At 34.5% G+C, this 13,429-nt stretch overlaps 2 protein-coding genes across 2 annotated transcripts; one reads left to right on the forward strand and one right to left on the reverse strand.

Moving 5' to 3' along the window:
• Window positions 1–4,479: 4,479 nt before the first annotated feature.
• Window positions 4,480–6,427, forward strand: LOC141671596 (sulfite exporter TauE/SafE family protein 5-like). Its single transcript, XM_074477880.1, has 4 exons — window positions 4,480–5,383; window positions 5,499–5,636; window positions 5,740–5,889; window positions 5,970–6,427. Exons 1-4 carry the CDS (start codon window positions 4,574–4,576, stop codon window positions 6,276–6,278), a joined length of 1,407 nt encoding a protein of 468 aa, XP_074333981.1. The 5' UTR covers window positions 4,480–4,573; the 3' UTR covers window positions 6,279–6,427.
• A 462-nt stretch (window positions 6,428–6,889) lies between these two features.
• On the reverse strand, window positions 6,890–10,723 carry LOC141671597 (transcription factor bHLH115-like). Its single transcript, XM_074477881.1, has 5 exons — window positions 10,343–10,723; window positions 8,062–8,124; window positions 7,771–7,848; window positions 7,510–7,672; window positions 6,890–7,357 (listed from the first exon to the last, which is right to left on the reverse strand). The coding sequence occupies exons 1-5, from the start codon at window positions 10,483–10,485 to the stop codon at window positions 7,097–7,099; spliced, it is 708 nt and encodes a 235-aa protein (XP_074333982.1). The 5' UTR covers window positions 10,486–10,723; the 3' UTR covers window positions 6,890–7,096.
• Between the last annotated feature and the right edge of the window lie 2,706 nt (window positions 10,724–13,429).

Here is a 13,429-nt window from a genome sequence, read left to right on the forward strand (position 1 = left end):
TAACTAGTTTGATTTTTACATTTTTTTCGTCTACTTGGTGTATATGTGTTTGATTCGGATTTTTTCACAGAAAACTTTTTGATCCAAATAGTTTGGTGCCTGTATGTGCTTCATTATTTTAACTAGTTCATATGTGGTCTAGACGTCAAAATAAGCTGAAGAACATGTTGCATATGCATCGACACAATGCAATATCGCTTAATGTCGGAGAGTTCTGATAAACCTTGCATATTGTTGCTTTAGATTTAAAAGACTTTTGTCTCTTTCTTAGCGGTAAATGATATGTTGATTTGTCGTATTTGCATCATTATCTGGTTATATAGGTAATTGCATTAAAACACATTCACAGTCCCCTTCATCTGGATTTTTCTGAGTTGTAGTTTACTTGCCTTCTGCCTTCAGTAAATCAAAAGTATGTAACCTCTTACCAAAATTTTACCACCTGTTGGATATCTTGACAAAAGTATGTGATTGAGTTGATTGGAGAGCCGGGAAGCGGAGCATTATTCCCACCATTATTGACTGCTTAAAAAGTGGATAGTGCAATCAGGTTCACCAAGTCAAGTAGAAATCGTCAAGGCATAGCTAAGAACTAGAGATAGTATGCTATTTACACTTCGCTAATTTTTAACTATCTATTCTTTACTATACTCAATTTAGATCAACCGCAACCACAGACACAAGTTATCAGTTTTACTAAGATGATGAAATGAGCCTTGTTTGATGGATTTCCTGGTGCAAGTGGATTTGATTAAATTTTCACCGTCACCTTAGAACAAAGCCAATGATTGTGCTATAATAGATGGAGCTCTTGCTGTATATTAGTACCAAAAAGCGAATATTAACCAAACTTGTTTCAAATTTATCTAGCTTGTCTCTGATAGCCAAAGATAACCCACTATCTATTTCCCTCTCCTCTTTTTCCAAATCTAAAAAGAGTTTGAAGCTCACAAAATGTTTTAGCCAGGCTAGCGAGAGATCTGTATGATGTAGCTTAAGAGAAGAATTATCTTGCTATCTTGTGAAGTCAAATTGTTTGCAAGTACTACTACCTTTAAACTCGGGTAGCATGACCTTTGAAGTAGGGACTTTTCTAGCTTGGAGGCTTTCGAGGATACTCTTAGAAACCTTCAATACACTGGTCTTGGCTTGTAAATTCAATGGTTCAAGACACGGTCTAGATATTCAATTCTCTGCTCTCTTTTTTTAACTATTAGAGTAGTTTTAAAAAGATGACGATGAAAAACAAAGAAGAAAATTCAACTGTTGAGGTTCCTGTATGCCTTTCACCAAGTTCAAATCCCCCTGATCATTGTTATTCCGATGATTTTCATATATTGCTTCGTGAGCAAAAATGTCTACTTTAAATGAGATATGGACCTGAAAAGTACTTTGAATGCAACAAAGGTGAATATTAAAAAGTTCATTTACCACTACTAGCTACATTTTTCCATCTCTCAGCTTCTGCATATATATGTGATAGCACCAAGTAATCACTAGCACTTGTTGATGTCATTTGCATTATACTAAACTGAAATCTAGATAGAACATGAATCACAAATTCAACTTCTGTTTGCTACTATGATGATGGCAGGACCAAAGGAATTCTATTTTCTGGAGTACCTGTTGCTGGAAGATTGTAAGCGATTCAATTGTCACCGATCCCATGTGATCTAGAAGCTCACTAATGTTTTGGCCATGCTTAGTGAGAGAAAGCTGTCAAAGGTTTTGCTTTGGAGAAGGGTGATCCACTAGCACCTAATTCAAATAAGCTCTTTTCTGAAGTCCTCGTCGATTAGGTTTTTTTCTAGTTTGAAAGCTTCGGATTTCAGAGAATAAATTGTAGACAATCTGTTTGTAATATTGGAAGTACAAGACTCTGTGTCAGCTTCCAAATTTTAAATCATAGATTCTGGATATTAACTTGGTGTATGTGTGACAATTGTTACACAATTTAAGTGTCTTACTGGTCTTATTAACAAAAAGCAATTGCCAACTTCTGACTATGTCTACTTAATATGTCTGCAGAGTGCAGAATATCCTTCAAATTTCAACTACCACTCCATCTGGTTCAGCATATTACCATTACATTGTGGCCAAGTCATATCTTGTGAAACAAATTTTTACATCTTCTTCACCTCAACAAAGCTGAACCCAGGCGTCTGAGTCAATCCACTTCTACTTCAACATCTTTCCAGATAGCCACAATTTAGATACATGTCTAATAGAGATGTCTTAAGAATAACATGAAGTCCAATCATATTCCTAATTGCATTGCCATTTTCCCCCAAGTTGGTACAAGTAGATAACACGCTAACCACTAAATTAGAAATATGATGCTAGATAATAGGAGTATGAACCTAAATATTACTTGATTCCCAATCCCAAATTCTTGTTAAAATTAATCCTATCAAGCTCAGTTGTTCATGACATAGCGCAATATTTTCCCAAAACGCTATGAAATTTTGGTTTCATGCAGTTAACGAAATTGGCATCAACGCCATCTTCACAGCCCTTCTAAGAAGTGTGGCTAGTTTTCAGACCTTCGTTTCTGCAACGCTAGTACATAAAATTTCACCAAATAACAAGAAAAGGTAAAGCTGAAATCTAAGTGAGTGGTACTGTTGTAATCAAGTAATGCAGACCTAATATACCTAACAAAACTGATATTCATGAATATTTGTACTGTCCTTAATGAGTATTTGCCACTAATTAATTATTGTAAAATTAGAGTAACAACAATATTATAAGGAGCAAGATTAGTGTTTTTAATTGATTGGAGACCAATAAGATGGATGATTATTGATACATTGAAGCTGTACATTCATAATAGGTTCTTGTCTTCTTGATAGGTATCACTCTTGATTCTAAATTCAAAATCTGTCATTTTATGTTCATATAATACAGGGGCTCATCAAATTGATCTCCAGACAGGAAAGTTTGGCATCATGGCCTCATGTTCCAATTTTTTTCAAGAGTTTATGCCTTTATCCATAAATTAAAAATTTAGATATTCGATCTGATTTGAAAACCGTAACCAATTTAATGGCCCCTCTAGGCCTCTACTGCACTACTAAATACCTATATCACATATGGCATAATGCAATAATTATTTTGTTTAATTTTCCCGTTAAACATTTTTAAAAGAGAAAAATACCTCTAAATATGTTTTTATGGGATTTATATGAGTAAGTTGTATATTTTTAATGATAAAGTTTTATTTTTTAATCAAATTTTATAATTACAAAAATACCCCATATATTTTTATTAAAAATTTTGTAAAATTCGTAAATATTCTGAATCTGAAGACCAACATCAAGTACACTTCCCATATAGTGGAATGTGCACTCATCGCTACTAATTTACCTGTTAGCAGTTGTCCCATATCGTATGTGGGATTGACAGTTTACTAGTATATAAGCAGTCAAATAACTTCATTAGAATGAGACATTTTGGTTTTGGGATGTGCCTAAAAATAAATTCGTGCAGGCCCAACAAGATAGGTATCGAGCCCGATAGGGCATATTGCTAGCATATAAGCAGTCAGACAACTTTATTAGTACGAGGTTTTTTGGGAGTTACCAAAATATAAACCCGTGCGGGTTCGACCCAAAGCGGACAATATCATACTAATGTGGAGTTAGGTCTGCCTAACAAGCCCAACAAGTGGTATCAGAGCTTCAGGTTATAAACGGTCCATAACAATTCAAGACAGGCTCACAGAACGGACCTAGCAGGAGGCAGATGGACTATCCTGTACGAGCTCAAGAAAAAGGCAGGTGGGCCTTCCAGTATGGGTCTGCCTAACAAGCCCAACAAGTGATATCAGAGTTTCAGGTTATAAACGGTCCATAATAATTCAAGACAGACTCACAGAACGGACCTAGCAGGAGGCAGATGGACTATCCTGTACGAGCTCAAGAAAAGGGCAGGTGGGCCTTTCAGTATGGGTCTAGGGGAGCAAATAGTCAGAAAGAATTCAGTATGGGTCAAGTGGGAGCCAGATCACACTAAACGAGACAGGGGGAGCCAGATCACACTAAAGGAGACAGATTCGGCAGGTGAGCGTTCGATGTGTAAAGGAGGAGATTGTTAGGACTTGTATCACATCGTTTGTGGGAGGGACAGATTGGTAGAATATAAGCAACCAGATAATTCCATTAGTATGAGGTCTTTTGAACGTGTCCAAATACAAATCCGTACGGATTCGACCCAAAATGGACAATATTATATTAACGAGTTAGGGCTGCTCAGTAAAACCAACACTGCCTACTGTCGATTTTTGTTAGAAAGTTTTGATAAGAAAAATGAAAAAAGAAGATGAATATAAAAGTGTGATAGCTTCTGACTATTTCAAAACCAGCAAAACAACCAAAACGCAATAAATATAGATAAATAAAACTACAGAGTATATCTATAACAGATGATGACTCTGCTAACATAAGCTTTTATTTTCTTTCTTATATCACAGTTTGTTGAGTTGCACTTGAGTTCCATGCAGCACTAAATTCCATATTGTCCTTACATAAGCTCTAGCATTAGTTCCAAAAAGTAGCAGCCAACACATGCAAGCATGAGTCCCCAAAAGAAAACTTCCCTTTCCCTTCCTTGTCTGATCTTCATTCTGATTTTAATCTTCATTTTCAGCCATAATTCTCTAGCACAACAATTACAACTCTTTCCAGAAAGCTTCACTTCTGATCAATTTTTCGACATGAGTTTCCGCTGGATTCTTGATCTGCAACAATCACAAAATACCCAAATTATGTTCACATTTTCTTCAGTAATATCAGGAGTTTTGTGTTTTGTAGCTGCCTCGATATCTAGTGCAGGTGGAATTGGTGGTGGGGGGCTATTTATACCAATACTGAGTATAGTTGCTGGTTTTGACCTTAAAACAGCCTCGAGTTTATCTGCTTTTATGGTCACAGGAGGTTCAATGGCTAATGTTTTGTACAACATTATATTCAAGAGTTCAAATGCCGAGGGAAAGAAGGGATTGATTGACTATGATATAGCTCTATTATCAGAGCCATGCATGTTACTAGGGGTGAGTATTGGAGTTATTTTGAACCGTGTCATCCCGGAGTGGCTTATTACTATTATGTTTGATGTATTTCTTGCTTGGTCTAGCTTTAAGACATGTAATGCAGGGGTAATGTTTTGGAATTTAGAATCTGAAGATGCAAGATTAAAAGAGTGTGATAGCGAGAGAAGTAATAGTGAGAGTGAAGGAAATCTTGAGCGTGCTTTTGAGCCTCTTTTGGAGAAGCAAGAAAATGGTGAAATGGCTGCTATTCCATTGATGAAGATTGGTATCTTGATTATGATCTGGTTTTCTTTCTTTTTTGTGAATCTTCTTCATGGAGATCGATATCGACAGGTATGTCTGTCATTTCTTTCTGGATTTTTTTTCAAACCTTAAAATTAGCATGTTCTGCTATCTTCAGAAGTCATTTTTGGCTGGCTGAGCTCCTTATAAACTTTGTGATATACAGAGTGTAATAGGTATAAAGCCTTGTGGCATAGAATATTGGATTATATCAACAACTCAAATTCCTATAGCCATCATCTTTACCATTTGGATTCTGCGCAGAAAAGAAAGCTGCAACCAAAATCAGAATGCCTACCAGCAGGTGCTTCGGCTTTACTACATAGTACATACAGTCTACATATATCCCTTTAAATTTACCTCACTTTTAAAAGTAACAGATGTTAACATTCAAACGTTTGATGAAGGACACGGATCCTAAAACTACATGTGAATCAACGAACAAGCTTAAATTTCCAGTCATAGCCACGCTGGCAGGGGTTCTTGGGGGAACATATGGCATAGGAGGTGGAATGCTTATTAGTCCAATTCTTCTCCAAATTGGAATATCACCTCAAGTGAGCTGTATTTCTGTTCTTAGCACAAACCTCACCCAACTTCACCTCTCTTACGCCACTTTTCTGTCACTCATGTACAGGTCACAGCAGCTACTTGTTCATTCATTGTGTTTTTCTCATCAATAATGTCAGCTGTTCAATACTTGATGTTGGGCATGGAGCACACAGATAGCGCCCTCATCTACGCCATTATCTGCTTTGTCGCCTCACTAATCGGATTATTGGTAGTGCAGAAAATAATTAGGGAACATGGGAGAGCCTCTTTGATTGTGTTTTCAGTGGGTATTGTGATGATTTTAAGCACAGTGCTTATGACCAGCTTTGGAGCTATTAATGTCTGGAAGGATTACAAAAGTGGGAGATATATGGGGTTTAAACCACCCTGTTAAAGGAAACGCCTTGCAAATTTGTAGCCCCATTGCATCATTACTGAGTAACGAGGAAGCATTATAATGTTTACCAATGTTTTTATCTTATATAGAGATGGAGAGACGAATTTCACTTTGGAAACTCAGACTAGTCGGCCTTTTGAAGCTAAGCTGCAATGTTTTATGGGTCTTAACCCCTCTCAATCGGATCTAACACACCGCTCCAAAATTCTTAGATTTAAAACACTCTATAACACTGCTTCAGCACCCTTAAATCTATATTTCAAAGGGCCAGATTCAAGCTTTTTATTTTGCGTTTCGCGGATATTTATAGAAGAAAGGGTTTTCTCCTTTTTTCAGATATTTTCCGCGGGAAGAAAAAAATCATTTCCGCTATAACTATCCGCGAAACACAAAAAAATACTAAAATCTGGGTCCTTAAAATATAGATCCGGCGTCATCCCTGGAGCAGTGCGTTAGATAAGGCTTAACTGGCCCCCGATTGCCAGAGATAGGACCCATGTTTTATATCTAAAAATGTTGTTTGTTTGAACATACTCCAGGAAAATCAATTGCAATACAGGAATGAAAAGTTTAAACATACTCCAGGAAAATCAATTGCAATACAGGAATAAAAATAAATTTTCGCTTTCGCTAATCATAATTTCTATAAAAGCAATTAGTTATCAGTACCTCTCACTGGTCTAACAAGAAGAAACTAAACACAAGGAATAACATGGAAAAAAGTCAACAAGCTAGTTAACCAAAAATAAAAGAAAGTACATCCTGTCTCTTGGTTGATTTCAGGTTCATTTGGGGGGGGGGGGGGGTTTGAAAACTTAGGCAACTGGAGAATGGAGTACATGATCCTGTGTTGTGTCCACTGCAGCAGGGGGTGTGAATTGCCACATGGGAACTCCAGGATAACCCATAAACGGCACCATCTTGCCTCCAAAAAATTGGCCAGGGCCTGGATATGGAGAAGGGACTGGAGAAGGTAAGAAGCCTGGCTGAGGGTGCAAGCCTTTTAGATGCTGTTCAAGTTTCTCTTTCTCTACCTTCAGTTTCTGCTTCTCGTCTCTAAGTTCATTCTTCTCAGCCTACACAAGTGAGTTCAGCTACAGTCAGGGTACAAATATGATGTGCTTGCAATTGTTATTTTCAAAAAAAAATCAACACATCCAGCTTATTTCTACAAGAGGGAGGACTTTTATTATCATATAGAGGTGAAGCAGAGTGTAAACTAGCATACCTTTAGTTCATTTATCTTATCCTGTAAATCTTCATGTGACTCCTTCAGTTTCTTAGCTTCATCCCTCAACTGATTTACCATTCGTACAGCATCGCTCAATATAACGCACTTGTCCATTTTGGGCGGTCTTCCGGGCTCCAGAATAGAACTTAATTCTTGGAACCTAAACTAATTACAAAGGTTAGTTGAACTTGAACAGTGATACAATCGAAACAGAGAAGATCATTGGAACTGAGAATACAGTATGGACAGAGTGCTTGCCTATCATTTAATCGGTCTCTCCTCATTTTCTCTCTGCATGCTTTGGAGTCTGATGCACTGCATGATCCCGACTTCACCCTGTAGAGAAATTGTATAATTATTTAAGGAAAGTTAGTACAAAGCTGAAGGCAGAGTATAGCTAAGAACCAAATTACTTTATCCAAAGGTACAAATTTGTTCTAAAAAATGTAGTAATAATTTGAAAAAAAAATCCTAAAAATTGTATTTCTATATCAAAAGCAAGGATGCGAGGAGGTGTTGATTGGTGAATACGTAGAAGTAGATACACACCTCTTCCTGGAGCCAGCCTCCTTAATTCCATCTGAGTTTCCAAATGAATCAACAAATTCTGCACTGAGAATTATAAGTGAAGAGTATTTAGAGCGCACATACATAATAATCTTTTAGGTCCAAAATCATTCAAATTTAAAAAACATCTGTATGGTCTACTTAATATAAAAACCTATTTTTTAACGGGCCTAATTATTAAAAAAATCTATTCCAACTAAAACACATATAAATATTTTGATTTATACAAATCTCTACCCCTACTTATTTTAAAAAGCTATTTCAATTTTCAAAGGGTCTAATTATTTAAAAAAGCAATTGCAATTAAAACACACATATGACTTAACTATTCTAATTTATATTTATCTCTAGAATTAAAGTAAATATAAATATAACAAAATATTTATTTTATACAACAAAATAACAAAAATTAGAAGTAGCCCATATAAGCTGTATAATTGTAAAATGCTCCCCAGACTCTAACTTTTCAAGACAGTGATTAAAATAACAGGGAACGTATAGAGAACTTGAAAAGAAAAAAAAAGCAAAATTGTTCTTTGCGTCTGGCTGCAACTCTTTAGTCATTATTACCAGGTTCAGTGTTTTAAAAAGGTGTCTAGGCTTCAGCCTGGGTGCCAACCTTATCAATGGTGTTCTCTTAGACACATAATGTTTCCTAACTGTAAATACATACAAATTATCATGTGTATAATATATTTGTTCGGTGATTATAAACAGAAACACCAGCACTGGGTAGCAATGTTAATTACACAACAAATTCTTACATCATACTTTCTACTTGTTAAATTTGACATGTTTTGATTTTAGAATAACAGATAATCATGCTCCAGTTAAATTAAAAGTTGGAATCTTAAACATCCAATAGCGTCTGCCTAAGATATGCCCAAAATACCAACTGACACTGCCAATAAGGCATGGACACTAAAAAGTTTATCCACTGCCTGCCATTTTTCTGAACCTGTTGGTCATGACCTAGCACTAGCAGCAATCTAGTATGCAATACACATTTTCCACAAACTCCACCGTATCTTCTTCTTCCATCTCCATCACCACATGACTAACTCCGTCCATAAAAAGATAATATATAATCACTATAATCAAGATATAATAAACATCACTTATTACTTTGTGAAATAGTTTTCACCCCCAATGTCTGGCTCAAACCCATGCCACTTAAATCTGCCTCATTCTGCCAACTTGATTTCCCTCTCAACTAATTACAATATGAGGTCCAGTAATGGAGAACCTTTAACGACTTTCAGCTAAATTTGCAAGCAATTTTGCTACATTAGCCCATGATAATTTCATTAATGCAAACTCTCAATCACAAAAGCTGAAAATTACTAGGAAAAAAAACTATAAATGGTAACGAATCATAAATCTGTCTTTCTCAGAATATCACGATATCCCTCTTCAGGGTAAGCTGACCACCTAAAATTCTCAAAATCGAAGAAACACAAACTGGTGTTAGTTAATCCTTTGAAAAATTTCCTCTTTTTCGCACACTATTGTTCCATTTGGTAGGAAGGAATGGCATGGACACTGATGGAAACAAAAATTGTACAAGAACACAAGGGGACAAAAAGAAGAAAAAAATTATACACTGCAAATTTTCAGTTGTTTTCCTAGATGGGTGGGAAATGAGTTCTACTGTAAATTCATACGAATACAATGGAGGAAGTATAACAATTATAATTCAATACCCTCAAAACAGTTCAAATTCGATTCTAATCTCACCACTTTAAATTCCCTCCAACCTAGAGAGCATATAGGACAACCCACCTCCCCCAAACTCCGGCATCTAAAATCCAAAAAAAATGCCAAACTCAAGGCCTAAGTCAGGGCAGTACTCATTTCCGCGTTCATCCTAATACAATTTGTAATTATCGATACAAAAATGTATAACAAACACTCTAAAGAAATGACTAATTCACTCAAATCACTAAACACAGTTTTGATCACATATAATTAAATCCCTCCAATACTTAATCCCATTTCTTTAGATAAATGCTTATGCAGTTCATCACATATGATCTAAATCTAATAATCTCATTATCCAATATCTTTATCCTCCTTCTTGCACATTTTACACATACATCACACATCCAAAAATCCATCAAACACTAAACAAACAAATACCGACAAAAAAAGATCCAATCTTTAACCACAAACAACAATCAAATTCACAAAAACCCACAAAAAATCAAATCTTGAAAACCAAAAATAAAATCTTGAAAATGAAAAACAAGATAAATAACCAAACCTTAAAACAGTAGAATGAGAAAATGCATTGGTGGGCCATTGAAAAGCAGGGTCAAGAGAAGGAAGATGACCATTAGGAACAGGAACATCATCAAGCAATCCACAATCAAACATCCAATTTGGGTTATTCTCCGGCGACACCATTTTTCTCAATTTTTTCACCGGAAAATAAAATAATAAGGGTGGGAGAGAAAATAAATAAATAAAAATTATAAGAGGGTATGGGAGAATAAAATAATTAAAAGAGGATATTGTTTGTTATTTTGTTTGCGTGGGCAAAGTTGAAAACGAGTTTTGTGGTGTAATGTTATGTTGCTGGCTGCCTCTGCTCCAAGACTTGTTCTTCACTTTCTGGCAAGTTGAGTCTTACACTTGCACAAAATAATGTAAAGCAATATATGGAGTCTGTAGTTATGATTTATGATGTCATTAAGTTTATTAGTCATATTATAAAATTGAGAGAGAGATTGAAATTAGGATGTCGAGATATTGGTGAGCGGGGAAGACCTAGCATAGGATCATGCCTATCATGTATTTTGGATTTTAACAAATTTTGGGATAATGATCTTGCCCATATGGCTCGTTCTATCTTTCTTAGCAGGGTGTCGGATCAATATTTCAAGAACACAGATCTAAGAATTTTTTATTACCTTTTCACAAATATTTTCTAAGAAAGGTTTTTTCTCCTTTTCGCGGATATCAAATGATGAATAATAAGAATTTACAGCTTTTTTCTTGGTTTATTCAACAAAATATCAATTTCTATTTTTAATATTTTCTAGATGAACTTTAACTCATTAAGTTTTATTAAAACTTAGATACTTAATTGTCGAATAAGAAAATAATAGATGACGATGTTACTCACTGTGTTGGATCTAATATATAAGTTGATTTAAGATTCAAGTGGAGGGCAATCTTTAAAGTATTATTCCCTCCGTTTCAATAAATTCTTAACATTTGAAATAGAGTGTTCGATACGTATTTTAAGACTCTTATCTACTAGTGTTACATAAATTATTTTTAAAAACTTTTTTCGTTTGAATAAAAACTAAATATTCAAATTTTTATTAAAAAATCTTAAAAAATAAGTTATGAAACTATATTAGATATAAACCTTAAAGTGCGTGTTAAACTCTCCATTTTAAATGTTAAAAATTTATTGTGACGGAAGGAATATGTGATAAGAAAGGAAAATTAAATTTAAAAGAAAATATTTTTTAGAAAAACAATTCTACTAACTTTATTGTGTGGCATTGACTATTGAGTGTTATGCGTTAAAGAAGATTCAAGAACAACAATTGAACATATTAAAGATGAGGATGTTATGTTTGATTTGGGATTATATCATGTGAAATAGATTGTTAATTAATTTTTTCAAAGTTAATTACAAGTTCCGTTTATTACTAAAAAATAAGAAAAGATAGATTGCTATGATTTGATCATGTCCGGAGGAGACATGACAGCTACGGATGTCAATGGATTACGAAACCCGATCAAATCGACCCCAAAAATTTGCATTGAACTTTATTTTGATTAAAAAAATTTGAACGGACTTAACTGGATTGAATTATAATTTTGCGTGTAACCCACTCCTTAACCCAACCTACACATTTTATTTATTTTTTCTAAAAAAAAATAGTTGTCATTTTTTCGGTTAGTACTATATCACATATCATCTTATGATTCGTAATAAGTGATTGAAGCGATTTTCAGTTTGAGCTCAATTATATACGGAGGCGGATCTAGGGACCCCCCTAAATTTCCAAATATAACTTGGTAGTATGCACAATTCATCAATTGTGATTGTAGCCTGGCTGGTTGTTGGTGTTTTGGTTCTGATGGAAAACCAGGGTTCGAACCTTCCTTTCTTTATAACTTTCATTCCTAAATTGTGTTTTGGCTTATATGCCTCTTCTATATTTACTTTTTTTTATGCAAGTCTGTATATAAATCATGGGGAGCACTTGATGATGCATCCTTTTTTTATGCAAGTCTGTATATAAATCATGGGGAGCAGTTGATGATGCATCATGGTGAATCCTTGATGGATACAAATCATTCTTAGAACCTTACAATTTTTTATTAATGGTTTTCTAATTTTACCAAGTTTTACTAATATAAAAGATTTTATACTTGAAAGTTTCAAGAACTAATATATTTACAAATAAGGTCGACTATGAGCTTAACTTGTTCCGAAAAAACTTGTGAAAGTACAAAATTACAAGTTCTTAACTCGCACTCATTATAGTGTAAACTTATTCTAGCCAACTCAAACCAACCTAACCCTAAATAAATTCAAATTGACCAAATTCAAAATTTAAACCAAACATTAATTAGGTAAAAATTATTAAAATCAAATTAATAAATTAGATTAAGGTTGTGACAACCTCAGTCAATTCCCAAACATTTTTCAAAAATCGGGTAAAGTCTCGATTACGACCGAAATAAACTGAAATCTACAAACTCAAATACAGGAAAGTTGCTTAATCCACAAGTGCACATAGGCCGCCGAAAAGATCATAATTTGTTGATGTACTTGGTACTAATACCTTGCTTTATAAATGTCCTCCTACTTTGGGTTGCTTCGCGCAGGTGCATAGATTATTGAAAAGTGGGAGTTTTGAATAGTAATGGTGTATGTGGATGATTTGGTATTGTTTTAGAATATTGTTTTTTTTTTGTTTTTTTCTTGATTTATTAATTACTTTGTATATTATAATTTGAATTATAAAAAAAAATTGGAATGTTTTTATTTCCCCAGAAAAGAGATAAGAAAGAAGTTGAGTGCGATTAAAAATCAAGTTGGATAATAATTCATAGAGTTTGTAGTTATATCAGATACATGATTTAATTTTAAACTTTATTTTGGAAGGTGTTAACATACATTTTAGGTAGGTGTTAACTGACCGACCAAGCGAAATTATATTTCGCTTATAATAGCATAATATAAATATATTATATTACTGAATGATTCAAAATTTGGATAGTTAAAATCTTAAAATATCCTTCTACTTTGGGTTGCTTCGGGCAGGTGCATAAACTATGAAAAGTGGAAGTTTTGAATAGTAATGGTGTATGTGGATGATTT

The sequence above is a fragment of the Apium graveolens genome, chromosome 7 (genome assembly GCF_009905375.1).
Source record: "Apium graveolens cultivar Ventura chromosome 7, ASM990537v1, whole genome shotgun sequence".
In the NCBI taxonomy this organism is placed as follows: Eukaryota; Viridiplantae; Streptophyta; class Magnoliopsida; order Apiales; family Apiaceae; genus Apium; species Apium graveolens.

Bases quoted from the DNA above. Each gene is read 5' to 3' on its own strand.
- LOC141671597 (XM_074477881.1), bottom strand. From the start codon at position 10,485: ATGGTGTCGCCGGAGAATAACCCAAATTGGATGTTTGATTGTGGATTG. The intron at 8,125-10,342 runs GTTTGGTTATTT...TATAATTCTCAG, and splicing joins TCTCATTCTACTGTTTTAAG to TGCAGAATTTGTTGATTCAT. The intron at 7,673-7,770 runs GCAAGCACTCTG...TAATTAGTTTAG, and splicing joins AGAGACCGATTAAATGATAG to GTTCCAAGAATTAAGTTCTA.
- LOC141671596 (XM_074477880.1), top strand. From the start codon at position 4,574: ATGAGTCCCCAAAAGAAAACTTCCCTTTCCCTTCCTTGTCTGATCTTC. The intron at 5,384-5,498 runs GTATGTCTGTCA...TGTGATATACAG, and splicing joins ATGGAGATCGATATCGACAG to AGTGTAATAGGTATAAAGCC. The intron at 5,890-5,969 runs GTGAGCTGTATT...ACTCATGTACAG, and splicing joins AAATTGGAATATCACCTCAA to GTCACAGCAGCTACTTGTTC.